This window comes from Mobula birostris, chromosome 19 (assembly GCF_030028105.1).
Source record: "Mobula birostris isolate sMobBir1 chromosome 19, sMobBir1.hap1, whole genome shotgun sequence".
NCBI classification, from domain to species: domain Eukaryota; kingdom Metazoa; phylum Chordata; class Chondrichthyes; order Myliobatiformes; family Myliobatidae; genus Mobula; species Mobula birostris.
In genome coordinates this window covers 5825306-5852682 of record NC_092388.1, presented here as the reverse complement: position 1 = coordinate 5852682, position 27377 = coordinate 5825306, and the positions used below count along the sequence as shown (strand labels likewise).

Below are 27377 nucleotides of genomic sequence, written 5' to 3'. Positions count from 1 at the left end.
AACTAGTAAAAGTAACAAAAGCAATTATTTTTGATTGAAATAATTATAACATTTCAGTTCAAAATAAAATCTTACATGACTTCACATGGCAAGAATTGAAGAATTTAGTTAATAGTGCATGCTTATCATTTCCATATCAGGAAGATGTCATTGATTTATTCATGTAGCTACTGCCTGTTGAATGATCATCTTTTGAAATCTATGAAATAGCATTTTACAATTTGCATACTTTGACCAAGTATTCTTGTTTTGGTCTTGTATTTCACTGACACAAAGCTCTTCGAAAATGTAGAAGTCTTGTTCACCCAAGCCGATTGTTGTTCTCAGGATGGACCTGTTTGTAACTTCCACTAAAGTTTTAAGGCTACTACACAATACGACTGGTTCTTCAGTATTGCCAGAAACAACAATTCATAATTAAAGCAGTAAGACTGGGGGAAGAGATGAGCAAAATGCCATTTTGTACTGTAGACTGCCTGTATATTCAGTATGTGCAATTATGCATTTGAAGAATTAGAAAAACCAATATAATGTAATGGAAAATAACAGAAATTAAAATTCAGAAGTAGCAAAAGACCCTATTTATGGGTTTTCAAATTAGCATTTTAAAATATTTATTTTAAAAATAAGGCTTCCACAAGAAAAGTTGGTGTCACAATTTTTATCGTCCTTCCATAATAACATATGTATTTTAATTGCTTAGAGCAGAGGTTCCCAACATTTTTTATCTTATGGACCTCTACCATTAACCAAGGGGTCTATAGACCCCAGGTTGGGAACCTCTAGCTTAGAGCATTAAACAGCCATATTATTTATTTTAAATATAGTAGGAATAATCTGTACAACATACAACACTATCTGACACTCAGATTGTGTTCGATGATATATTAACATTAAATTAGAAACAGTTAGCACAAAATAACCTATTTCTGATTATCCTAGAAATCTAAGAAGTCGTCGTATAATGCTGATGGTGAAAATGATTTTGAGACGGTGGATGGGATTCGATCAAGCACACATTCTGATGCATCTCAGTCAAGGCAGGGCCGAGCCAAGAAAGAGGTGAAATATTTTATAGAATCAGATGAAGATGATTACAACGATGATATGTATGATTAACTGTTTAAAAGGATAATTCCAGAAAAATTATGTATCTTGTGTCTCTTTATTTTTATCTCTTCTATCCAATTCTTTTGTACATTTTGGCTCGTTTTTTGTGAAATTGTACCTGTTTTTATTGTGTGTAGATGTTCTTAACATTTTATCATGCATTCATGCAATTTTACTCACTTTTTTACTTATTATAAGATTCATGTCTGTTTTGAGTAGCCTGGTAGAAACGTGATAGATTGCTGAAAGCACACATTTTAACTGTTTGAGTGAAAAAAAATTGAAAATATGAATGCATTTTTTTTAAATGATCTTGAATAAACTTTTAGAAACATACATTTTGTGCCGTGATTTCTGATACAAGATAGATTTGCAACTGAACATATAAAGCAGTTACAGTGCTAGTGGAAGTTACAGGTATAGGCATTTATAAAGTTGGAACATAATCTCTCTACTTCTGCATTCACTTCCTTGACTAATGAAAGTCAGTGTCCTTTATGTCTTCCTGTGTTGCCAGTTTGAAAGATCTTCTGTATATGCTCACGGAAGATTTTCTTCCTCTATTCTACTCAAGACCCTACCATTCATGGTGTAAGCTTCATCAATGTTCTCAAAATGCATCAACCCACATTTCTCTGGATTAAACTGCATCTGCTATTTTCCAGGTCTTTCAGCAAAAATAGTGATAACTCTCTGCAGCTTAAGACTAGCTTCCACACTACTGTCAATCTTTCTTGCTCATCAGCAAACTCACTGATCTTGCCTCCTACATCCATGTCCAAATCATTTAAGTACACAAAGAAACATAGGTCCTGGCACCCATGCTTGTGGGACATTACTCATAGACATCCAATTACAAAAAGAACACTTTTATTAACAGTTTCTGTCCTCTAACACCAAGCCAATTTTGGATTCAACTTGCTGTGGATCCCACATGGCCACCTTTAGGAACAGCTTCCCATGAAGAACTTTTTCAAAGCTTTACTGAAGTCCATGTAAATCACAGCTACTACTCTGCCCTTATCACCTCCTTAGAAAATTTGAATTGGTCAGGTAGGATCTGCTCACTTTGGCTGTCTCTGATTAGTTTTGCCTTTCAAAGCAATCGTTGATTTTTTCCCAGCATTTTCCTTACATTTGCCTCATATGTTTATACTTACCAAGCTCTTCCCTGTTGCCTTTCTTGAAAAATGGGATCATGTTTGCTGTCTTCCAGTCATCTGCTGCCTCACTAGTGCCCAGCATAGATCTGGAAATCACAGTGAGAGCTCCATGAATCTCTTCCCTTGCTTCCTGAAACAGCCTGGGATAAATCCAATCCAGCCATGGGGATTTATCCACCTTTATGGCCGCAAGACCTGCTCTAGACTATATTTATTTAGAGATACAGCACAGAACAGTCCCTTCCAGCCCAATGAGCCACACCATCCAGCAACCCACCTATTTAACCCTAGCCTTTACAATGACTAATTAACCTTCTAACCGAAACTCAGGTAGTCAAGGGGAGGATGCAGAATTGAACTTTGAACTCCAACGCCCCAATCTGTAATAGCGTTGTGCTAACCGCTGCACTTTTATCATTCCCTTCACTGAATTCTCCGATTGCAAAATCTGTCCTTTGTAAATACTGAAAAGTGTTCACCCAGGACCTTGCCTATACTTTCTGGCTCTGTACATAGGTTGCCCATATTGTTCATAATGGGCATTATATTTTCCTGTTTTTGCCCCTAATTATAGAGGAAGTGTTAGGATAACCTTAATTCTGTTTGCCATTTATTTTTCATGGTCCTCTTTGCTCTTCTAATTTCTTAACACTTTTTTTAAAAATCATCATGACAGGCCATGGCAATTATTTGCTCCTTATACAGATTATATGCTTCAAGTTCAAGTTTGTCATCTGACTGTACATATATACAACCAAGTGAAACAACGTTCCTCCTTGGCAACACACACAAAATGCTGGAGGAACTTAGCAGGGCAGGCAGCATCTATCGAAATTAATAAACAGTCAACGTTTCAGGCTAGACCCTTTGTCTCTTTATCTAAAGCTCAATATCCCTTGGCAACCAAGAATGAAGCGGCATGGTAGTGTAGCAATTAGCACATCGCTTTACAGCACCCACGACTGGGGTTCAATACCCACTGCTGTCTGTAAGGAGTTCGTACTTTTTCCCCATGACCCCGTGGTTTTCCTCCAGGTGCTCCAGTTTCCTCCCACATTCCAAAGACACATGGTTTAGTAGGTTTATTGATCACATGGGTGTAATTGGGTGGTGCAGGCTCATTGGGCCTGACGAACCTGGTATCTCTGTCAAATTCCTTATATTTGTTATCCTTATTTTTTTTTACCCTTACAGGAACATGTTGGCCTTGAACTCTTTCTATTACCGCATGAATGTTTTCCACTGTGCTGGTGTAGACTGCCCTTCATGTAGATGCTCCCAATCCATCTTTGCCAGACCCTTCCTTCTGTTAATGAAATTAACCATATCTCAATTTAGGACATTAATTACTGTCCTTATCCTTTTCCATAACCACTTTTTATAGTTGATCCCTGAATCTTTGAACATTCCCCTACTGACACTCCCTCCACTTGACCAGATACATTCTCTAAGACGAGATCCAGAAGTCATAAACATGAGATTCTGTAGATTTTGAAAATCTTGAGCAACACATATGAAGTGCTGTAAGAACTCAGTAGGTCAAAACGTCCTCCAGCATTTTGTGTGTGTTGCTCTAGGTCCTGTAATGCTCCTTCCCTTGTTGGTCTATTTATGCAATGTACTACTGCTGCAAAACAACAAATTTCATGACACATGTCAGGGATATTAAATCTGATTCTGATGCATAGTGCATCAAAAAGCAGTCCTAGACACACTTCAATTCTGCCACCACTGAGCTTTTAACACTAAGGAAGTACCAAGTTGGTATTTGGAAAATTGAAACCCCCTGGTACAATAACCCTATTTTATTGCATCTTCCTGTGAAGTGGTTCCTTTTGGTAGGTCAAATATGATGGCAGAATATAGTATTAATGGCAAGACTCTTGGCAGTGTGGAAGATCAGAGGGATCTTGGGGTCCAAGTCTATAGGACACTCAAAGCTGCTGCACAGGCTGACTCTGTGGTTAAGAAGTCATACGGTGCATTGGCCTTCATCACTCGTGGAATTGACAGCCTTACTAATCGAGAACCTATCAACCTCCGCTTTAAATATTAACGACTTGGCCTCCACAGCAATCAGTGGCAATTAATTCTGCGGATTCGCCACCCTCTGGCTAAAGAAATTCCTCCTCATTTCTGTTATAAAGGTACATCCTTGTATTCTTATATCTGACTTTATTGTTATTGAGCAAACTACAGGGATGTGGGTCTTGGAGGAGCTGCCTCTGAGAAGAGTTGGGATGGGGAGGGGAAGAAGAACTCTTCCAGGAGGCAAACAATTTGGCTTCAGAAGTTACTTGCATAGCAAGGGTGATGGGAGTTGAAAGTACTGTAATTGAACGTGTATTTAGCACTTGGGGACATTCTCAAAGGAATAATAAAATGCCACATAAATTCAACTATATTCTTTCTAACATCCGTACCAAAGGAAATCTTTAAGAGCAGGTCCCTACTTAAACTATTATCTGTCACGATCCTTAAAAACCTGTAGAATATTTTAATAAGAAAACCTATTTAAAAGGCTCATGTTCGACACAGAGAAAGACAAAGGAGCTTACAGAAAGAGTGGGAGAATTACTCCAACTAGACTAAGCCACAGTAAATAAAAGGTGAAAATAGTATTACACAATATACGAAAACAACGTGATTCCATGAAAGAGATTTTATCTATAAAAGACATCGAAAAACAATCATATATGTACAGAATTTATTTTAAATAGGAAGTCAATCAGAAAATCATGACAACACAATTTAGTTTTAATAATACTTGTACAAATTTCTTGTTATACACCTACTCTGATATGACCAATATGACCGATTCTTAGATGGTGTAGGATCCTGATGTTTTTGTGATCCAAAGATTCTTTGGAAGTCAAGAATAAGACATAAAACTACTGCTTACAATAATTTTATTAAGTGTTACACGAGCGGAAAATGAATAAGAGAGAGCTGAGGGAACAGTGAAAGGCAAAATGAGGAAGTGTGACACGATCTCCAATTAGGGATTGAGACAGGGCAGGTGACAAATTTGTGTAGGGGAACACTTTGCATCTAGGATTATAATGCCATTACTTACTTAACTGCCCATTTTCACAGCTGGCATTTTGGGCAGCAATGGAAGTCCTCCACCTCTGGGGTGTTTAGGGATTCCTTCATCATGTTAGTTTTCAGTACTGTCAATCCGGCATGTCCTGGGTAGAGACTCAGATGTAGAAGGATTCTTCATTGCTGTTTCCGTAACAATGCTGTTTTATCAGTTAGGGTTGTTAGCCCTGAGCTGAACCTCCGAATCTGGAGGACAGGTGCACCACTCTTAGTCTATCCTCTACCCTTTGACCTGTTCAGCATAGGTGACCCTACTGACAGCCAAAGCATAAAGCCCTGACTCCAGCCAGTGTAGCTCTCTGGGTCATTGAGGCTTGCAAGCCTCCAAACCATGTCAAGGTTGTGGTGCTCTTGTAAGATAATGACATTAGTTGCAAGGTAATTATGGAAAAGGATAGGTCTGGTCCTCAGGTTGAGATTCTAAATTGGAGAAAGGGCAATTTTGATGGTATCAATAAGGATCTGTTAAGTGTCGATTGAGACCAGCTGATTTCTGGCAAAGGTGTACGTGGTTAGTGGGAGGCCTTTAAAGTGAAATTTTGGGAGTACTGAGTTTGTATGGTCCTGTCTGAATAAAAGGCCAGGATAACATGTTTAGGGAACTTTGGTTTTCGAGCGATATTAAGCACCTGGTTAAGAAAAAGGAGGTGCAGAGCAGGTATAGGCAGGTAGGAACAAATGAGGTACTTGAGCAGTATAAGAAATGCAAGTGAACACTCGAGGAAATCAGGAGGGCTAAAACAAGAGACAAGGTTGCTCTAGCAGACAAGATTAAGAAAAATCTTAAAAGTTTCTACAGGTCCTCTGGAAGATCAGAGTGGTAATCTGTGCGTGGAGTGAAAGAGATAGTGGAGATTTTAAATGGATTTTTTCCATCTGTATTCATTCAGGAGATAGACATTGTCTATAGAAATGAAGCAAAGCAGCAGCGTGGTCATGGACCCTATATAGGTTACAGAGGAGGAGGTGTTTTTTGTCTTGTGGCAAATTAAGGTAGATAAATCCCCAGGGCCTGACAATGTGTTCCCTTGGACCCCGTGGGAGACTAATGCAGAAATTGCAGGGTCCCTAGCAGAGATATTGAAAACATCCTTTGCCATGTGTGAGGTGCCAGAGGATTGGAGGATAGCAAATATTGTTCCATTATTTAAGAAAAGCTCTAATAATAAGCCAGAAAATTATAGGCCGATGAGCCTGACATCAGTAGTGGGAAAAATACTGGAAGATATTCTAAGGGACTGGATATAGAAAGTGACCCAACATGGGTTTCTGTGTGTTAAGACATGTCTAACCAATCTTACAGACTTTTTTGAGGAAGTTGATGAAGGCAAAGCAGTGGATGTTGTCCATATGGACCTTAGCAAGGCCTTTAACAAGATTCCAAATGCGAGGTTGGTCAAGAAGGTTCAGTTGTTTGTCAATCATGATGAGTAGCAAACTGGATTAGACATCGGCTTCGAGGGAGAAACAAGAGAGTGGAGAGTGGTAGTAGATGGTTGCCTCTCTGACTGCAGGCCTGTGACTAGTGGTGTGTCACAGGGATCGGTGCTGGGTCCGTTGTTGTTTCTCATGTATATCAATGATCTGGATGATAATGTGGTAAAGTGGATCAGCAAATTTGTGGATGACACCAAGATTGGGGGTGCAGTGGACAGTGAGGAAGACTATCAAAGCTTGCAGTGGGATCTAGATCAGATAGGAAAATGGGATGAAAAATGGTTGATAGAATTTAATGCAGACTAGAATGAGGTGCTGCACTTTGGAAGGACCAACCAGGACAGATGGCGAGTGGTAGGATACTATGGAGTACGGTAGGACAGAGGAATCTGGGAATACAAGTCCATAATTCCTTGAAAGAGGTGTTTCAAGAAGATAGGTAAATCAAGATACCTTTTGCACATTAGCCTTCATAAATCAATGTACTGAGTACAGGAGTTGGGATGTTATGTTTAAAGTGTATAAAATGTGTGAGGCCTAATTTGGAGTATTGTGTGCAATTTTAGTCATCTGCCTACAGGAAAGAAGTCAATAAGATTGAAAGAGTTCAGACAAAATTTATAAGGATATTGCCAGGACTTAAGGACCTGAGATATAGGGAAAGGTTGACTAGATTAGGAATTTATTCCCTAGAATGTAGAAGATTGAAAGAAGATTTGCTAGAGGATTTCAGTTATGAGTATAGGTAGGGTAAATGCAAGCAGGCTTTTTCCACCGAGCTTGGGTGAGACTACAAGTAGGGTTAAGGATGAAAGATAAAATGTTTAAGGGGAACATGAGGTGGGAACTTTTTCACTCAGAGGGTGGTGAGAGTGCAGAATGAGCTGCCAGCACAAGTGGTGAATGCGGGTTTGATTTCAACATTTAAGGGAAATTTGGGCATGGAGAGCTATGGTCCTGGTGCAGATCGATGGGAGTAGGCAGATTCATGGTTTGGCATGGACTAGATGAGCCTGTTCCTGTGCTGTAGAATTCTGTGACTCTGCAAAGGAAAGAACTGTTGTAGTTGTCTCATACTCAGACCAGAGATGACAAAGTTCCAGTAATATCAATTAAACAATAAAATAGCCAAACTCAGGTGGCCTCTGAGTCTATCTACATGTATTTTCCAGTAACTACAGTACAATTTCTCTGTATTTTTCAAGAAACATCTTGGTTTTCGGTAGCAGGTGTAAATCTACTTGAGTGTATGTCCATGGTCTTCGGCTGACGTAGGCCACAGGGTTCAATGTGCTGTGCATTCAGAAATGCTCTTCTGCACACAACTGTTGTAATGTGTGGTTATTTGAGTTACTGTTGCTTTCCTGTCAGCGTGAACCAGTCTGGCCTTTCTCCTCTGATCTCTCTCATTCGTAAGGCATTTGTGTCCACAGAACTGCTACTGACTGGATGTTTTTGTTTTTCACTTCATTCTCTGTAATCTCTAGAGAGGAGTTCCAATGGTATGGGTCCATGACATAAAAGAAGATGGCATTTCCTGCTCTGGAGTCTGTTGTACTTGAAAACCCATGAAGATGATCAGTTTCTGAGATACTCAAATCACCCTATCTGGCACCAGAAGTTATTCCATGGTCAAAGTACATAGATCATATTTTTTCCCCATTCCGATGTTTGGTCTGAACAACTAAACCTCTGGAATATGTCTGCATGCTTTATGCATTGAGTTACATAGAAACATAGAAAATAGGTGCAGGAGTAGGCCATTTGGCCCTTCGAGCCTGCACCGCCATTTATTATGTTCATGGCTGATCATCCAACTCAGAACCCCGCCCCAGCCTTCCCTTCATACCCCCTGACCCCCGTAGCCACAAGGGCCATATCTAACTCCCTCTTAAATATAGCTAATGAACTGGCCTCAACTGCTTCCTGTGGCAGAGAATTCCACAGATTCACCACTCTCTGTGTGAAGAAGTTTTTCTTAATCTCGGTCCTAAAAGGCTTCCCCTCTATCCTCAAACTGTGGCCCCTCGTTCTGAACTTCCCCAACATCGGGAACAATCTTCCTGCATCTAGCCTGTCCAATCCCTTTAGGATCTTATACGTTTCAATCAGATCCCCCCTCAATCTTCTAAATTCCAACGAGTACAAGCCCAGTTCATCCAGTCTTTCTTCATATGAAAGTCCTGCCATCCCAGGAATCAATCTGGTGAACCTTCTCTGTACTCCCTCTATGGCAAGGATGTCTTTCCTCAGATTAGGGGACCAAAACTGCACACAATACTCCAGGTGTGGTCTCACCAAGGCCTTGTACAACTGCAGTAGTACCTCCCTGCTCCTGTACTCCAATCCTCTTGCTATAAATGCCAGCATACCATTCGCCTTCTTCACCGCCTGCTGTACCTGCATGCCCACTTTCAATGACTGGTGTATAATGACACCCAGGTCTCGTTGCACCTCCCCTTTTCCTAATCGGCCACCATTCAGATAATAATCTGTTTTCCTATTTTTGCCACCAAAGTGGATAACTTCACATTTATCCACATTAAATTGCATCTGCCATGAATTTGCCCACTCACCCAACCTATCCAAGTCACCCTGCATCCTCTTAGCATCCTCCTCACAGCTAACACTGCCACCCAGCTTCGTGTCATCCGCAAACTTGGAGATGCTGCATTTAATTCCCTCATCCAAGTCATTAATATATATTGTAAACAACTGGGGTCCCAGCACTGAGCCCTGCGGTACCCCACTAGTCACCGCTTGCCATTCTGAAAAGGTCCCCTTTATTCCCACTCTTTGCTTCCTGTCTGCTAACCAACTCTCCACCCACACCAATACCTTACCCCCAATGTAATGGTTTGATCTGTATGAAAAGTATGCACCTTTTCACTGCATCTCAGTATATGTGACAATTAAAAAAAACAATTCCACCTTTCAAGGCACATAGGTGTCCCCTACCAATTTAACAATCTGGGAAAGGTTTGTAGCCCTAGGTGGGAAGTGGTGATAGTTGTTGATTCAGGTAATTACTGGCCATCCTATCCCTTACAACTGAACATGACAGCAAGACTTCTCTGTCGATGGCTACTTCCTGGGAGAACTTATGTGCTCACTGGATCAATACGAGATTAAACAACTATCAATAAAATTTCCAACATACTGATGCTTTTAAAATCAAATATTCCTTCCTGTTGTCATCTATCCTTTCTCTGGCATTCAGAATCATATAGTGATAGAGCGCTGCAGCACAGAAACAGGACCTCTGGCCCATCTCGTCTATGCCAAACTATTACTTCGCCGCCCCATTGACCTGCACCTAGACCAACCTGGGGTCCACGGACCCTTGCTTAATGGCATTGGTTCATGGCATAAAAAAGGTTGGGAACCCCTGACCCAGACCACAGCCCTCCACATCCCTCCCAACCATGTACTTATCCAAACTTCTCTTAAATATTGCAATTAATCCCAAATCCACCACTCCCACAATCGCATCACACTCTGCAATTCATCCTCACACTTTCCTCCTTCATTCCATCTTCAGACATGCAGTATTCAATCGATCTGAAGATGCATGTAGGAAAGCAATTATATCTCACCATTAGGGCAATTTGTCATATGGTTAGTGTAAAAATTGTGGAATGTGTTGCAATTACACATTAATACCAGCAGAGGGCCCTCTTGGCCAAAGTAAAGGGGATAGGTGCCTTTTTCCAGTTTAGCGGAGGTGTCATTTTCATGGACTGACTGGCAGCTTTAAAAACACGGGGGGGAGGGGGGGGGAAACTTGCATGTTCATAAAATGGATTGCTGTACAGACCAGTGTGAGGTGATGCATTTTGAAAAGTCAAAGCAGCACAGGAGTTATACTATGAATGATAAGGAGAGGTATTGAGGTACCCCTCATAGTATTGAACATGTCACTCACATCTATGGAGATGCTTCCAAAGGTTGGTTCTGGCTACAATCAGCTTCTGTCTCAGCATGGACCTGGACCCACTGCAATTTTTCTATCATCACAGTAGGTCTACAAAGGATGTGATCTCATTGGCTCTTCACATGGCCTTGCGTCACCTGAACAATACTAATATTTATATCAGGATGCTGTTTATTGACCACAGCTCAGCGTTTAACACAATCATTCCTACAGTTCTGATCAAAAAGTTCCAAAACCTGGGCCTCTGTACCTCCCTCAGCAATTGGATCCTTGACTTCATAACCGGAAGACCACAATCTGGGCAGATTGGAAATAACATCTCTACCTCATTGACAATCGAAACTGGGCTACCTCAGGGATGTGTGCTTTAGCCCACTGCTGTACTCCCAATACTGTGTGGATAGGCATAGCTCAAATGCCATCTATAAATTTGTTCATGATACAACTATTACTGGCAAAATTTCAGACGATGATGAGAGGGCATACAGGAGCAGGATACATCAGGTAGCTGAGTGTTGTCACAACAACAACCTTGCACTCAGCATCAGTAAGACGAAAGAACTGATTGTGGACTTCAGAAAGGGTGAGATGGGGGAATACACAAAGGTCCTTATAGAGGGATCAGAAGTGGACAGAGAGAACAACGTACACTTCCTGGGTGTTAATACCTCTGGGGTTCTAACCTAGTCCCAATACATCAATGCAGTTATAAAGAAAGTATGGCAGCATCTATATTTCATTAGAAGTTTGAGATTTGGTATGTCACAAAACACAAATTTCTACAGAGGTATCATGGAGAGCACTCTTAACTAGCTGCATCACAGTCTGGTATGAGGAAGGTGGGGGGGGGGGGTGGCTGCTGCATAGGATCAAAAGAAGCTGCAGATAGTTGTAAACTCTGTCAGCTCCATCATGGGCACCAGCCTCCCCACCAGCATCTAGGACATCTTCAAGGAGTGATGCCTCAAAAAGGTGGCATCCATCATTAAGGACCCCCCCCCCCCCCCCCAAATCACCCAGGGTATGTCTTTTTCTTATTGCTATCATCAAGGTGGTGGTACAGGAGCACGAAGACACACACTCAATGATTCAGGAACAGATTCTTCTCCTCTGCCATGAGGGAAGGAGGGAACGAGAGAAAGAAAGAAAAAGACAGACAGGCCTTGACTGGCCAACCTCTCCCTGTAACCCAGTCCTGGCAACATCTTCGTAACTCTTTCCTGCACGCTTTCCAGTTTAACCACGTCTTTCTTTTCACAGAGTGACCAAAAAGTATGCACAGCATTCCAAGTGCAGCCTCACCAATGGCTTATTCAATTGCAACATAATGTCCCAGCTCCTGTACTCGATGCCCTGACTAACGAACGCCAGTGTGCTAAACATCTTTTTCACTACCCTGTCTACCTGTGATCAGAATCAGAAATGAGAATCAGTTTTTATATCACCTGCATATGCTGTGAAATTTGCTGTCCTTGTAGCAGCAGTACAGTGCAACGAAGGTGTGCTAAACACCTTTTTCACCTTTTGCAATTGTATTGCTGCCACAAGAACAACATATTTCACAACTAGGCCAGTGTTATAAAACCCAATTCTCATTCTGATCACAGGTAGACAGGGTGGTGAAAAGGGTGTTTAGCACACTGGCCTTCATTAGTATCACTTAAGAAGCATATGGATAGATACATGGAAGGGCATGGGTTGGAGGGATATGGGTCAAATGCAGGAAATTGACCCTGAGTTGATAGTGATGGGCCTGTATCTGTGCTCTATTGCTTTATGACTCTGAATTCTACACTGAAAAACACTATCCTTCGTGTCTGTCACAAAAGAAAGAAGAAAATCAATTAAGAAATACCGAAAAATTGTGGTAACGTTTTGTTTTTGAAACATTAATCTTCTGTCCGTGTTGAGGTAAATGGTGCCACCAAACCCAGCAGCTTTCATTGCACACTGGGATAATTTGTGTTCAAAGTTATGAAGACTGGTATGTCTGGTTAGTCATAGTTACTTAGTTGCTTATCAGATGGGAAAACCAAAGCAAGAATCAGCCAGGTGACCATTGAACGAACATGACCCATAGGACAGGATGTTCTGGAACTGATGACAGATCAGAGTGACTACTTTCAGAGAACAGACAGCACACCATTCAAATGTTAGAACTTTACTCTCAGCTATCTCCTCCTCTGACAGCTAGGTCTACATACCCACCACCCTGTGTGTGAAAACCTTGCTCCTCAGATCTCCTATAACCTTTCTAACTTTAATCTTGGGCCCAGAGGCCGATGGGAGGGTCCGGATCGGAGCCCGGTTGGAAGTCCAGTTCGGTCCCCAATAGCTGGGAGCCAGCCTGCAAACCTCTGCGAGTCTGCTGGGGAAGTCAGGCCCAGTGTCTGTGGAGCCCATGAGTACGCCAAAGGCAACCTGTCATGGGGTTACAGGACTGTGTATGTGCATGGGTGGTTGGGTGTGAGGGAGGAAGGAATGGGGCTTGTTGTGTTCTACGTTAAGGCCATAAGGTATAGGAGCAGTATAAGGCCCCTGGGCTCATCGAGTCTGCTCCGCCATGTCATCATGGCTGATCCAATTTTCCTCTCAGCCCCAATCTCCTGCCTTCTCCCCGTATCCCTTCATGCCCTGACCAATCAAGAATTTGTCAACCTCTGCCTTAAATATAAATAAAGACTTGGCCTCCACAGCTGCCTGTGGCAAAGAATTCCACGGATTCACCACTCTTAGGCTAAAGAAATTCCTCCTCATCTCAATTCGAAAAGAATGCCCCTCTATTCTGAGGCTGGGTCCTTGGGTCTTAGACTCTCTCACCATAGGAAACATCCTCCCCACATCCATTCTGCCAAGGTCTTTCACCATTCTTCTGAATTCCAGTGATTACAGGCCCAGAGCCATCAAATGCTCTTCATACGACAAGCCATTCAATCCTGGAATTATTTTCGCGAACCTCCTTTGATCCTGCTTCAGTTTCAGCACATCCTTTCTAAGATAAGGGGCCCAGAACTGCTCACAATACTCCAAGTGAGGCCTCACCAGTGATTTATAAAGCCTCAACATTACATTCTTGCTTTTGTATTCTAGTCCTCTTGAAATGAATGCCAACATTGCATTTGCCTTAGTGACACAGACTCAATCAGCAAATTAACTTTTAGGGAATCCTGTACAAGGACTCCCAAGTCCCTTTGCACCTCAGGTTTTTGTATTTTCTCTCCATTTATAAAATAGTCAACCCTTTCATTTCATCTACCAAACAGCATGATGTCCTGACATTTGATTCCATGTGCCATTTCTTTGCCCATTCTCCTGACCTGTTTAAGACCTTTCTGTAACTTCTCATCCTCCTCAAAACTATCTGCCCCTTCACCTATCTTCATATCGTTTGCAAACTTTGCAACAAAGCCATCAACTCCATCACCAAGATCATCGACATATAAGGTAAAAAGAATCAGCCCCAACACAGATCCCTGTGGAACACCACTAGTCACCGGCAGCCAACCAGAAAGGACTCCCTTTATTCCCACTCTTTGTCTCCTGCCACCGTAACATAGCGATCAGCGCGACACTTTTACAGCTCAGAGCATTCTACAGTTCAGAGCCCGCCTCCCCTGTAAGGAGTTTCTGTACTCGTGAAATGTGAGTTTCCCCCAGGTGCTCCAGTTTCCTCCCAAAGGCATAGCAGGTAGATTAACTGTGCATTGTAAATTGTCTCATGGTTAGGTTAGGGAGCACTGGAAGGGCCAACTCTGCACTTTATTGCTGAAGAAATAAAATACAACTGTGTCCGATAAAAGACCAAGGAATAGGTTCTGCACAAAGTACAAGAGCAAAGACAGACCAACAAGACCCACCCACCCCAGATATTCTCTCTTCTCCCCCTTCCATCAGACTGAAGAGACAAAGTCTATGTTCTATGTTCTGAAAGCACCTCCCACCAGGCTCGAGTGGGGCTTCTACCCCACAGTTATAAATCCATTGAATCGTTCCCTGGTATGATGATTGGGACTCTCAATCTAACTCACAGTGATCTTGCACATCGTTGTCTGCCTGAACTGCACTTTATTCTGTAATCTGGGTTATTGTTTTGCCTTGGACTATCTGAAAGCACTGTGTCATGAATTTAGTTCTTTAATTATTTGTCTGCTTAGAGATACAGACCCTTCCAGCCCAGTGAAATTCACCATCCGGAAAACCACCTATTTTTTTAACCCTGGTCTAATCACTGGATAATTTACAATGACCAATTAACCTACTAACCAGTACATCTTTGGACCATGGGAGGAAATTGGAGCACCCGTAGCAAACACCTGCATACATGGAAAGAATGTACAAACTCCTTACAGAGGATGCCCGAATTGAACTTCAAACTCTGACACCCTGAGATCTGTATGAATACTACGCAAGACAGGCTCTACACTGTATGTCAGTACAGATGAAAGTAACAAACCAATTTCAATTAAGATTGCAGATTCCAGAATTCTTAATGCTGGAAACTCTAAGAGTTGTTACTTTAGGGGTCGACCACCTGTTTCTGCAGACCCAAAGCTGTGCACCCAATTTCAGGCTGATTACCACTTGCAACTTATTTTAAGAACTGGAGATTGGTTCTACTTAACAACAAAAAGCCAAACAAAGGATACTTGTTAAAAGCTTAACTTTATCACCAACAACTCTGACCCTTTGGAAGGGTCATGCCACTGGCCTAGGAAGCTTAGGTCAGCAATAAGCGTTGTACGCACTGCTTGGTACAGAAAGCGCTGTGCCAACCAGGAAAACTCTGCAATGGGTAGTCAAAACTGTCCAAAGCCTCACCAGCATCAGCCTACCTGCCAAAGACATATACAGAAAGGTGCTGGAAAGAGGCAGGTAACATCACCCGTTCATCTCACGGACTGTTTGTCCCACTTCTATCAGGGAGGAAGCTACACAGCATCCACGCCAGAACCACCGGACTCAAAAACAGTTACTTTCCCCAAGCAGTAAGGCTGACCAACACCTCCACCCACTAACCCACCCCTCCACACCCACAATCACCAGTACTTTATCATTTCTCGTCAGAGTCACCTTCTGTACAAACACTCCTGTGCCAGCATCACTTTGTGGAGATACAATCAATGTATATAAGCTATCTTATGTAGTTAGATTTATTGAGTTTTTTTATTATTACGTTCTTTACTTTACGTTTTTTGCGCTGCATCAGATCCAAAGTAACCATTGTTTTGTTCTCCTTTACATTTGGGTACTGGCAATGACATTAAGCAATCTTAGACCTTAAAGTTTCAGGCCCCGGAATGAGAATATCCATCACACTACCTAATGCACTGTGTAATGATCTGATCTGCATGAACAGTACGCAAGGCAAGCTCTTCACTGCATCTCTGTACCTGTGACAACAACAAACAAGTACCAATTCCAATTAAGACTGGTGATTCCACAATTCTGAAATGCTGGAAACTACAGGAGTTGATACTTCTGGATTCCAACATGCGTTGGAACTATTGAATTCTGCCAGGGTTATACATGTTGGAACAAGAGAACTGCTGCCAATTTGAAAGAACAATTGTTTGCAGAATAAAACCTCTCAAGTCAAAAAACCAATTTTAGAGCAAGACGCACAAAGTGCCAGAGGTACTCAGCAGGACAGGCAGCATCTATGGGAATGAATAAACAGTCAGTGTTTCAGGCCGAGACGCTTTCCCTCCAGCTCTAGATTTCGTTTGTTTTCTGTAATATTGCCAATGCATTATTTAAAACTAAGGCTACCAATTAACTTTGATTAATGGCTGCCGACAGCATAGAACATAGAACATAGCACAGAAACCCGAATGCATTTGGCCCACAACGTTGTGCCAAACCAGCTAAAGCCACCCAAACACTAAACCCTCCTACCTACACAGTGTTCATATCCCTCCGTCTTCCTTACATCCATGTGCCTAACCAAACGTCTCTTAAAAGCCTCTAACATACTTGCCTCTACCACCATACCAGACGGTACATTCTAAGCATCCACGACTCTCTAAGTAAAAAAAACTTACCCCTCACATCCTCCTTGAACCGACCCCTTTCACCTTCAGTGCATGCCCTCTGGTATTAAACATTTCAACCCTGGGAAATGGGTACTCTCTGTCCACTCTGCCTATGTCTTATCTTGTAAACCTCTATCAGGCTCCACCGCTCCAGATAAACACCCCAAGTTTATCCAGCCTCTCATGACAGCACACGCCCTCTAAACCAGGCAGCATCCTGGTAAACAACAGGAATTCTGCAGATGCTGGAAATTCAAGCAACACACATCAAAGTTGCTGGTGAACGCAGCAGGCCAGGTAGCATCTCTAGGAAGAGGTGCAGTCGACGTTTCAGGCCGAGACCCTTCGTCAGGACTAACTGAAGGAAGAAAGAACTAACTTCCTTCAGTTAGTCCTGACGAAGGGTCTCAGCCTGAAACAGCATCCTGGTAAACCTCTTCTGCACCCTCTCCAAAGCCTCAACATCCTTCCTATAGTGGGGCGACCCCCATGCAAAAGTCAGAATTGTATGCACAACTCCAGAGGTGGCTTAACCAGAGTTTTATGAAGTTGCAACATAATGTTCTGACTTCTGAATTCTCTGCCTCAATAAAAGCAAGTGTGGCATAAGCCTTCTTAAACACCTTATCCACCTGTGTAGCCACTTTCAAGGAGCTGTGAACTTGGTCTCTGCTCAGCAACACTTAAGGATCTTGCCTTTAATACTCTACTGTCTCCTTGCATTTGCCCTACAGAGGCACAACACCTCATTTATCTGGGTTAAACTCCACCTGCCATTTCTCAGCCCATATCTGCAGCCGAACTATATCGTGCTGTTTTCTTTGCCTGTCTTCTACAGTATCCACAACTCCATCAATCCACAAATTTACTAACCCCCCCCCACCATCTACATTTTCATCCAGGCCATTTATAAACATGACAAACAGCAGAGGTCTCAGCACAGATCCCTGCGGAGCTCCAGTAATTACAGACCTCCAGCTCGAATAAGACCCTTCACCACAACCCTGTCTTCTATGCACAAGCCAGTTTGAATCCAAACAGACAATTCGCTGCAGGTGGGAGGCTCATCTTCTGGATCAGCCTCCAATAAAGGGCTTTGTCAAACACCATACTAAAATCCATGTAGACAACATCCACTGCCCTACCCTCATCAGTCTCTCTCATCAGCTTGCGAGGAAACTCAGTCAAGTTGGTAAGGCATGACCTGTCATGAACAAAGTCAGGCTGACTTTCCCTAATTAGGCCATGGGTGCCCAAATGCTCATATATTTTATCCCTAAGAATTTTTCCAGCAATTTCCCTACAACTGACATGAGACTCACCAGTCTATAGTTCCCAGGACTTTCCCCTGAAATATAGCTACAATATATTCCACTCACCAGTCCTCCAGGACCTTGCCCGTGGCTAGAGGACACGAAGATACTGGTCAAGGGCCCAGGAATCACATGGCTTGTCTCCTTCAATAACCTGGGGTAAATCTCATCAGGTCCTAGGGACTCCTCAGACTTAATACTCATTATGAGGTTCAACACTTCCTCCTGCTTGACCTCTGAATATCCTCATGTATTTAAAAACTCAGCACTGATCTCATGGTCTTCAATATCCTTTTCCTTGGTAAATACTGAAGCAAGGTACTCATTAAGTCTCTCATTCACATTCTCCACATCCCCCCCATCCTTGCGTGGTCCCACTCTCCCCCTAGTTATCCTTTTACTCTTAATGTATGTATAGCCTGCCTTGAGATTCACCTTAATCCTACTTCCCAAGGACTTTTCCTGGCCCCTCCTGGCTTTCCTAATTCCCTTCTTTAGTTATTTTCTGGCTTCTTTATACTTGTGTGCTTCGTTTGATCCTAATTTCTTAAGATTTACATACTTTTCCTTTTTCTTCTTGACTAAATTCATCACCTGTCTGGACATCCAAGGCTCTCTTATCTTTCCACCCTTGTCCTTCCTTCTAACAGGAAAATACCTTTCCTGTACTCTGTGCAGTTGATCTTTAAACACCCTCCACTTGCAAGAAAAGGTGTTCCCAATTAACTCTTCTTAGTTCCCGCCTAACACGCTCGTAATTTGCCCTACTCCAATTTAAAAACTGTCCCACAAAGCCCGCACCTGTCCCTATCTATAGTTACCCTGAAAGATAAGGAGTTGATGTCACTGTTCACCCACTGAAAGGTGAGTCACCTGGCCAGGCTCATTAACCAACACCAGGCCCAGTTTGGCCCCTCCTCCTGTTGGACTGTCTGCATATTGATTTAAGAAACCTTCCCAAATACACTTATCAAATTCTGCCCCCTCTAACCCCTTGCACATAGAAGATCCTGGTTTATATTAAGGAAGTTGAAATCCCCCATGACAACAACCCCATTATTTTACACATTTCCTTAATCTGATACATATCTGTTCCACAGTGGCCCCGTGACTACTGGGGGTGGGGTGGGGTCTGTTGTACAATCCCATCAGTGAGATTGTACCCTTCCTATTCCTGAGTTCCACCCAAATGGAGCCAGTGTCTGACCCCTCCATTAGGTCTCCCCTGAGTGCAGCTCTGATATTGTCTCTGATTAGTAGTGTAACTCCACCCCTCTTTCACCTCCTCCTCGACCTTTTCCAAAACTTCGAAAACCTGGTAATATTATTCACCAATTCCTGTCTCAGCCACGTTTCAGTAATGATTACAACATCGTAATTCCATGTGCTGATCCGTGCTCTAAATTCATCACATTTACCCATACTGTAATACTTTAAAATATACACATCCGACCCATCATACCTGTTAACTCGACTTTGCCTTTCAACACTTTTCCTGAAATCTCCCTCCCAGTCCGATGCTTCCCTTACTGATCTGGGCCCCGGTTCCCAGATCCTTCAAAACTAGTTTAAACTCTGCCGAGAACCACCAACAAACCTCCCGGCCAGGATACCGGTCCCCCTCCGGCCCGGGTGCAACACGCCCCGCCTGGACAGGTCACCCCTTCCCCAGAAAAGGTCCCAAATGGTCCAAGAACTTGAAATCCATTGCCGTCCCCCGCACCGTCTCCCCAGCCACTCGTTCATCCGCGCTGCCACCCCATTCTTACCTGCACTGATCCGCGGCACAAAATTAGATTAATGCGTCTTCTCTTTTGGAAACAGAGTTTGAAAATTGCTTGACTCACCCTCGTGCTGAATTCTTCAACCACGTGGATAAAGTTCTGACGGACCCAGCGGCTTCCTCTAAGGCGGGGCCGAACACGGTTTCTCCGCATCATTTTAACCAAGGGTTCCGCGTGGTCCTAAGAACCGTCTCTTACACAGCCGAAATATTTAAATTTGGGTTTTAAAAAAATTAATTCACGTTCTGCTGTCACCAGCTCCCGCCCTCGCCCCTTATCACGCCCAACAAGGTTTATAATCTAGTTTTATGACTGGGAGGAAGTTTCCTGCGCTGGTGTTACAAAGCTAAATTAGACCACACTATGTTTACCTCATTATAGAAAGATGGGGAAGTTTTAAAACGGTGAAGAGGAGATTTACTAGGATGCTGCCTGGATTAGATAGCACGTTTTACGAGGATAGATTATGAGGCTAGGGTTTTTCACTTTGGAGCAAAGGAGGATGAGAGGTGACTTTATGGAGATGATAAGAGGCATAGAGTGGGCAGCCAGATAATTTTTCCCAGGACAGAAATGGCTAATAAAACAGAGCATAATTTTGAGGTGATTGGAGGAAAGTATAGGGGTGATGTCAGAGATGTGTTCTTTTATACGGAGAGTGGTGGGTGCGTGAAACGCTCTGGGAGTAGAGGCAGATACATTAGGGACATTTAAGAGGTGCATGGATGATAGAAAAATGGAAGGCCATTGTTGCGTATTTAATATTTTAGTAATGTTTGAGTAATGCTGTAAATATATTGTTTGATTAAGCATTCTTCTTCGTTTAAATAATTCATTATGGGTTATATAGTACATAAAAGTAGGTGAATGGCATACATCAATACGTCACCACGTCATACGTGCGTGTATCGGTAAAAGTAAAAACAAAGTATACACGTTTAACCCCAGTCTCCCTGTCTTTCGCTTTCAATTTGTTTTATGTTTCGGAGTTACAAAATATAAAAGCTATGCGGAGGGAGGGATTAAATTGATCTTGAAGTAGGTTAAAAGGTCAGCACAACATAGTAGGCCGAAGAGGCTGTACTGTTCTACGTTCTAAGAATAAAAAGCAAAATATTACTTAAATGAAATGAGAACATATTGCAGTACACATGGAGTAAGAAAAATGCAAGAGACACAGAATAATAATTTACATGATTAGCATCCCACAGATGAGCCCATCAATATTTTTCACAGTGACTCAGGTTGGCATCATCACAACCTCCCCCTTTTCCCTAATAGCCATCAGGAAGGAGGTACAGGAGCCTCAGGGCTCACACCACCAGGTTCAGAAACAGTTATTACCCCTCGACCATCAGGCTCCTGAACCAGAGGGGATAACTTCACTCACCCCAACACTGAACAGTTCCCACAACCTATGGACTCACTTTCATGGACTCTTCATTACATGATCTTGATATTTATTGCTTATTTATTTATTTATTGTTGTTATTATTATTAATCTCCTCTTTTTGTATTTGCAGTTTGTTGTCTTTTGCACACTGGTGTTTCTCCATCTTGTTGGGCATGGTCTTTCATTGACCATGGTGTGTCTTTGTATTTCCTGTGAATGCCCACAAGAAAACTGTATACAGTGACATCTCTGAACTTTGATAATAAATTTATTCTGAGCTTTATGAACTTTGAACTAACTGTCAGCATGAACTTTATTTGTCTACCTGTGCTGCACTTTGTAATAATTTATTCTTCATTCTGCCCTCCTTTTTGCTACCTTAATGTCACAAAATCAAAAGCTTTTCTCTGAACAGGGCAGGTCCTGTTTGACAAACTTACTGGAGTTCTTTGAGGACATAATGAGTGCAATGGATAGAGGGGAACAGGTGGATGTCATATACATGGATTTCCAGAAGACGTTCGATAAGGTGCCACACAAGAGACTTATAAATAAGATACGGATGCATGGAGTCAGAGGAAGTGTATTGGCATGGATAGTGGATTGGTTAACCAATAGAAGGCAGAGAGTTGGTATAAATGGGTGTTTCTCCGGTTGGCAGTCTGTGGTGAGTGGGGTGTCACAGGGGTCAGTGCTGGGCCCGCAGCTGTTTACCATTTACAGTACATTGATGATTTGGAAGAGGGGACTGAGTGTAGCGTAGCAAAATTTGCTGATGATACTAAACTGAGTGGAAAAGCAAATTGTACAGAGGATGTGGAGAGTCTGCAGAGGGATATAGATTGGTTAAGTGAGTGGGCCAAGGTCTGGCAGATGGAGTACAACGTTGGTAAATGCGAGATCATCCACTTTGGAAGGAATAATAGAAGAGCAGATTATTATTTAAATGGTGAAAGATTGCAGCATGCTGGTGTGCAGAGGGACTTGGGAGTGCTTGTTCATGAATCGCAAAAAGTTGGCTTACAGGTACAACAGGTTATTAAGAAGGCAAACAGAATGTTGGCCTTCATTGCTAGAGGGATTGAATTCAAGAGCAGGGAGGTCATGCTGCAACTATACAGGGTACTGGTGAGGCCGCACCTGGAGTACTGTGTGCAGTTCTGGTCTCCATACTTGAGGAAGGAAATACTGGCTTTGGAGGCAGTGCAGAGGAGGTTCACCAGGTTGATTCCAGGGATGAAGGGGTTAACCTATGAGGAGAGATTGAGTCGCCTGAGACTATACTCTCTGGAATTCAGAAGAATGAGAGGCGATCTTATAAAACATACAACATTTTGAAAGGGATAGATAAGATAGAAGTAGGAAAGTTGTTTCCATTGGTAGGTGAGACTAGAACTAGGGGACATTACCTCAAGATTCAGGGGAGAAGATTTAGGACGGAGATGAGGAGAAACTGTTTTTCCAAGAGAGTGGTGAATCTGTGGAGTTCTCTGCCCAGGGAAGCAGTTGAGGCTTCTTCACTAAATATATTTAAGGTGTAGTTAGATAGATTTTAACATAGTAGGGGAATTAAGGGTTATGGGGAAAAGGCAGGTAGATGGAGCTGAGTTTACGGACAGATCAGCCATGATCTTACTGAATGGCGGGGCAGGCTCGATGGGCCGGATGGCCTACTCCTGCTTCTATTTCTTATGTTATGTATTTTCACTACATATGGACATGAGGACAGGGTGCTGAAGAAGGTGTTTAGCAGACTGGTTAGGGCACGTTGTTTAGTAGTTGGGACGTTACATTCCAGTTGTATAAGTTAGTGGTGAGGCCACGCTTGGAGTACAATGTACAGGTTTGGCTGCCCTGTTATTGGAGAGAGGTGGCTGAACTGGAAAGAATGCAGAAATCATTCTCTAGGATGTTTCAGAATCAGGATCAGGTTTGATATCACCAGCATATGTCCTGAAATGTGTTACCATATCGAAGCAGTACAATGCAAACATACTAATAAAAACTGTAAATTACACTAAGTATTTTTATATTTGGTTCCTAAGGTTGTCATAACCGGGGGTGGTAGTGGGGATAAGCTCCCACTACCTAGAAAGTGCTCCAAATGGCGTGTGACTCTAACAGTCTCTGACAGCCAAAGTCCAACTCTTGGCCTTCACATGTGGCTTAGCTACTAGGCCCGGTTGATCTGTTTCTACTGACAAGAGAAGGGGCAAAGGCGGACCTCTGGCACCTCAAAACCAGTTGCTTCGGGCGGGTGGGTCTCGACAGCCTTGGACGGCAGCCTGCTAAGAAGAAGGAAAACTCTGATTTTAAGCTGTACCCACCCATGGGAAAGGCTTCGGGACTAAACCCCGAGGAAGAAATCCGGAGCTGGGGTCCCTAAGGCAGCTTGATGTTGTTTACAACTTCACTCGGGCAACCTCTGCAATGGCACTGGTGCCAAGCTGTATCGGCGTCTGCCCTTCCCTTGGACTGCATCAGTGACGTGGAGAGGGGGAACCCGCTGCATGAACAACAGCCGGTTCTTCAAATCTTCCTGCCCAGGCTTGTGCCCTGGAGAGGACACAAACACATGATCCCCTGGGAACAATGGCTGCCTACTAATATATATATGTTTTTAAAAGTTAAATTGAATGAGTAGTGCAAAAAGAGAAAAAAAAGTAGTGAGGTAGCGTTTGTGGGTTCAATGTCCATTCAGGGATCTGATGGCAGAGGGGAAGAAGCTGTTGCTGGATCGTTGAGTGTGTGCCTTCGGCCTCCTACACCTGCTCCCTGATGATAGCGATGAGAAGAGGGCAAGTCCTGGGCGGTGGGGGTTCTGAATGATGGACACAACCTTTTTGAGGCCTTGCTCCTTGACAATGTCCTGAATGCCGGGGAGGCTGGTGCCCGTGATGGAGGCGGCTGAATTCACAGCTCCTGGATCAGAGGGCCTGAGTTATAGGGAGAGCTTGGTCAGGCAGGGTCTTTATTCCCTGGAATGCGGGGGCAACCTCATGGAAGTGTTTAAAATGATGGGAGGGATAGATAAGGTGGATGGGGAAACAGTCTTTTCCCCAGGGTGGGGGAGTCCAAAACTAGGGGGTATAGATTTAGGGTGAGAGGGGAAAGATTTAGGAGGGACCTGAGCACATCTTTTTCACACAGAGGGTGGTGAGTGTATGAAATGAGCTACCAGAGGAAATGATCGGGGCAGGTACAATAGTATCAACTAAAAAGCACTTACATAGATACATGGAGGGAAGGGCAGAATGCAGGAAGTTGAGACTAGTCGGGTGAGAATGGTGGTCAGCATAGACTTGTTGGGCTGAAGGGCCTGTATTTATTCTGTATTGCTCAATTACTCCGTGTGATAATAACAATCCAATACTGATAACAGGTGCTGCTGCTGCCTGGAGCGGGTGAACCGTAAGACATAGGAGCCGAGTTAGGCCATTCAGCTCATTGAGTCTCCTGCACCATTCCAGCAAGGCTGTACCTTTGAGGGCCAACTTAGTGGAGTTCAATTCAGCCTGATCTCGTTGGGTGGTGTGCTGGTCAGCTTCCCTGCTTTCTTGTGGATGGAAAACCACACAAATATTGTTCCAATTATCCCTGTGGCCAATTTCACTTTTTGTTTTGAGTTGCGATCCAGCTGGCATGAAGCGAAGCCGTAGCTTGGTTTTGGGGTGAAAGGGTGAAACTTGCGTTCTAGACAAACACTGCTACCCTGTTTTTCACTGCGTGTTCCTTTGGAAGCTCAGTTAACTCCAGTCGGTGAAGACGAAACACACTAAAGATACAGGGAAAAGAAATAACGCGAGAGCACACGATAAAATAAATATACTTTATTCTTTTGCCAGGAAACGTAATGGAAAAGATAAACCAGTATATGAACATAGAAGGCATTGTTAAACAATTTCAATGTACAAACGGAGCCAGTAAAAGTACGGAGCAGTCCTAATGCTAAAAAAACAACATCCCACTAGTGTTTTATACACGAGAATGATTTGATAAACTCAAATTACTGTACTCGAGAATAAATCTACAATAGTTACACGCTTCTGCAGAGAGATATAATGTGCGTCAGCCACCGGGTGAAATTCCCTTACTGGCTCAGGAACAAGCAAATAAAACAACAAAATTACACTAAAAAGTGTTGTGCCTTGGAGGCTACCTTTACTGCGACAGCATGCGGCTTTTTCATTTTTACGTTTTGATCTGTTGCTGAATTTGCCCAGCTGAAATAATAAAAGAGAAACATATCCAACTAGCTTTGGATGCTAGTGCAAAGCGAACGTGAAATGGAAAAAGCTCGACTGCAAAAATATCATATCCGGACTTACTGTCTGCAGAGGAATGCTTTCTCCTTTCTTAAAAAAACCTGTTATTTAAGTGCTTGTGAAATGTAAACACGCATACAAAGAACATGGTCGTGTCGGCTAACTGTGTGCCAGTGGGAAACGATCACCAGCAGTACTTAACGATAGCATTAAAAAAAATTAAAATATCAAACTCTCTTTTTCATTGCAAAAGCAGGTGACGTACGCTCAGTGGCCACTTTATTAGGTACACCTGTACACCTGCTTGTTAATGCAAATATCTAATCAGCCAATCAGGTGGCAGCAACTCATGCATAAAAGCATGCAGACATGGTCAAGAGGTTCAGTTGTTGTTCAGACCAAACATCAGAATGGGGAATAAATGTGATCTAAGTGACTTTGACCGTGGAATGATTGTTGGTGTCAGACAGGGTGGTTTGAGTATCTCAGGAACTGCTGATCTCCTGGGATTTTCACACATAACAGTCTCTAGAATTTACAGAGAATGGTGCAAAAAAACAGGAAAAAAATCCAATGAGCAGCAGTTCTTTGGGTGAAAATACCTTCTTAATGAGAGAGGTCAGAGGAGAATGGCCAAACTGGTTCAAGCTGACAGGAAGGCGACAGTAACTCAAATAACCAAACGTTACAACAGTGGTGTGTAAAAGAGAACACATTGAACGTTGAAGAGGATGGGCTACAGCAACAGAAGATCACATTGGGTTCCACTCCTGTACCTAATGAAGTGGCCATGCTGAGTGTAAGTCCTTGTCTATTTGAATGCTGAATGCTGGTTCATTGAGGGTAAAATTCCAGCCTTTAGGCTAATCTGAATAGAAAATGAAGGAAACACAACATTAACAATAATCCGGAGAATTCACAACTATAACTCACCTGATGGACGTGCGTATTTATTGGCGTGATTGTGTGTGTGTGTGTGTGTGGTTGTGTGTTCCTACATGCGTGTGTTGTGTGTGTGTGTGTGTGTGTGTGTGTGTGTGTGTGTGTGTGTGTGTGTATGTATCTCTGTATGTTTGTGTAAGTGTGTGTGTTTCTGTGTAAGTGTGTGCGTGTGTGTTGAAACATGATATGCAAGTCATTAAGACAGCACCAGAATCTCCAGCGTGGAAAGTGAGTTCACATTGAGGAATAATTCCGCAAAGTAAGGTAATAATCAGAGTTCACCATCATTCCCACAGCTTCTTGCCAGCATGCAACAGTGGATATACAGATGGACTATACCAGGTATCAGTCTCTGAACTGATCATACAATCCATGAGGAAGAGACCTGATTGAGAAAGTTCCTTCCTCGGTATTCCCAGACTCCAAAATCCATTATGGTCAAGAGCATCAGCAATTTTAAAGTTGAATACACCATCTTCAGCCTGGACCCTTGGGCCTTGCTTGTTCGAGACAAAAGTAAAAGAAAATAACAATGAAAATGCCACGTTTGTGAATGGATGCGGTGAGTCTGCGCCACTTCACTGTGTGTTTGGTACACAGTGGTTTGGTCCATTGACTGGAGTGTTGGGAGACACAGTGGGGCTGGCGCTGGCTTCTAGTGCCCGGCTGTTAGTTTCTGTGCTTACGTCCGCTGTGGGGGCGAGGGGATCGTGCCCTTCTGAGTTCTCCAACATTTCTTGAATGAGGGGTGGCATCGACCCGGGGATCTCCAGTTTAAGTGTGATGACACGTTCAGCACCTGGGTGGTGGAGAGACTGCTTTTAGTTACGGCACACGTTCTTTGTTGGACCACCCTTATCCCCCAGCCAGTCCAAACAAACCCTGTTTTCAACAATTTA

At 42.9% G+C, this 27377-nt stretch overlaps 2 protein-coding genes and 1 long non-coding RNA gene across 8 annotated transcripts in view; 1 reads left to right on the top strand and 2 right to left on the bottom strand.

The window, feature by feature from the left end:
* Nucleotides 1–1446, top strand: part of top2b (DNA topoisomerase II beta) — a 95790-nt gene extending 94344 nt beyond the window's left edge. For both annotated transcript variants that reach the window (XM_072283161.1, XM_072283160.1), the window contains exon 36: nucleotides 943–1446. In XM_072283161.1, the coding sequence (XP_072139262.1) occupies nucleotides 943–1119 (177 nt within the window). In that variant the 3' untranslated portion in view covers nucleotides 1120–1446. The remainder of the gene's footprint in view (nucleotides 1–942) is intronic.
* Nucleotides 1–19980, bottom strand: part of LOC140212408 (uncharacterized) — a 31372-nt gene extending 11392 nt beyond the window's left edge. The window contains exons 1-2 of one of the 2 annotated variants that reach the window (XR_011889709.1): nucleotides 19942–19980; nucleotides 2271–2359 (exon numbers count right to left, since the gene is read on the bottom strand). This is a non-coding gene — a long non-coding RNA (uncharacterized lncRNA). Of the gene's footprint in view, nucleotides 1–2270; nucleotides 2360–19863 lie in introns of both variants that reach the window. The other variant, XR_011889710.1, reaches the window with a different exon arrangement.
* A 5106-nt stretch (nucleotides 19981–25086) lies between these two features.
* LOC140212405 (retinoic acid receptor beta) overlaps nucleotides 25087–27377 on the bottom strand; it is a 273300-nt gene continuing 271009 nt past the window's right edge. For all 4 annotated transcript variants that reach the window (XM_072283157.1, XM_072283156.1, XM_072283158.1 and 1 more), the window contains one exon: nucleotides 25087–27277. In XM_072283157.1, the coding sequence (XP_072139258.1) occupies nucleotides 27057–27277 (221 nt within the window). In that variant the 3' untranslated portion in view covers nucleotides 25087–27056. The remainder of the gene's footprint in view (nucleotides 27278–27377) is intronic.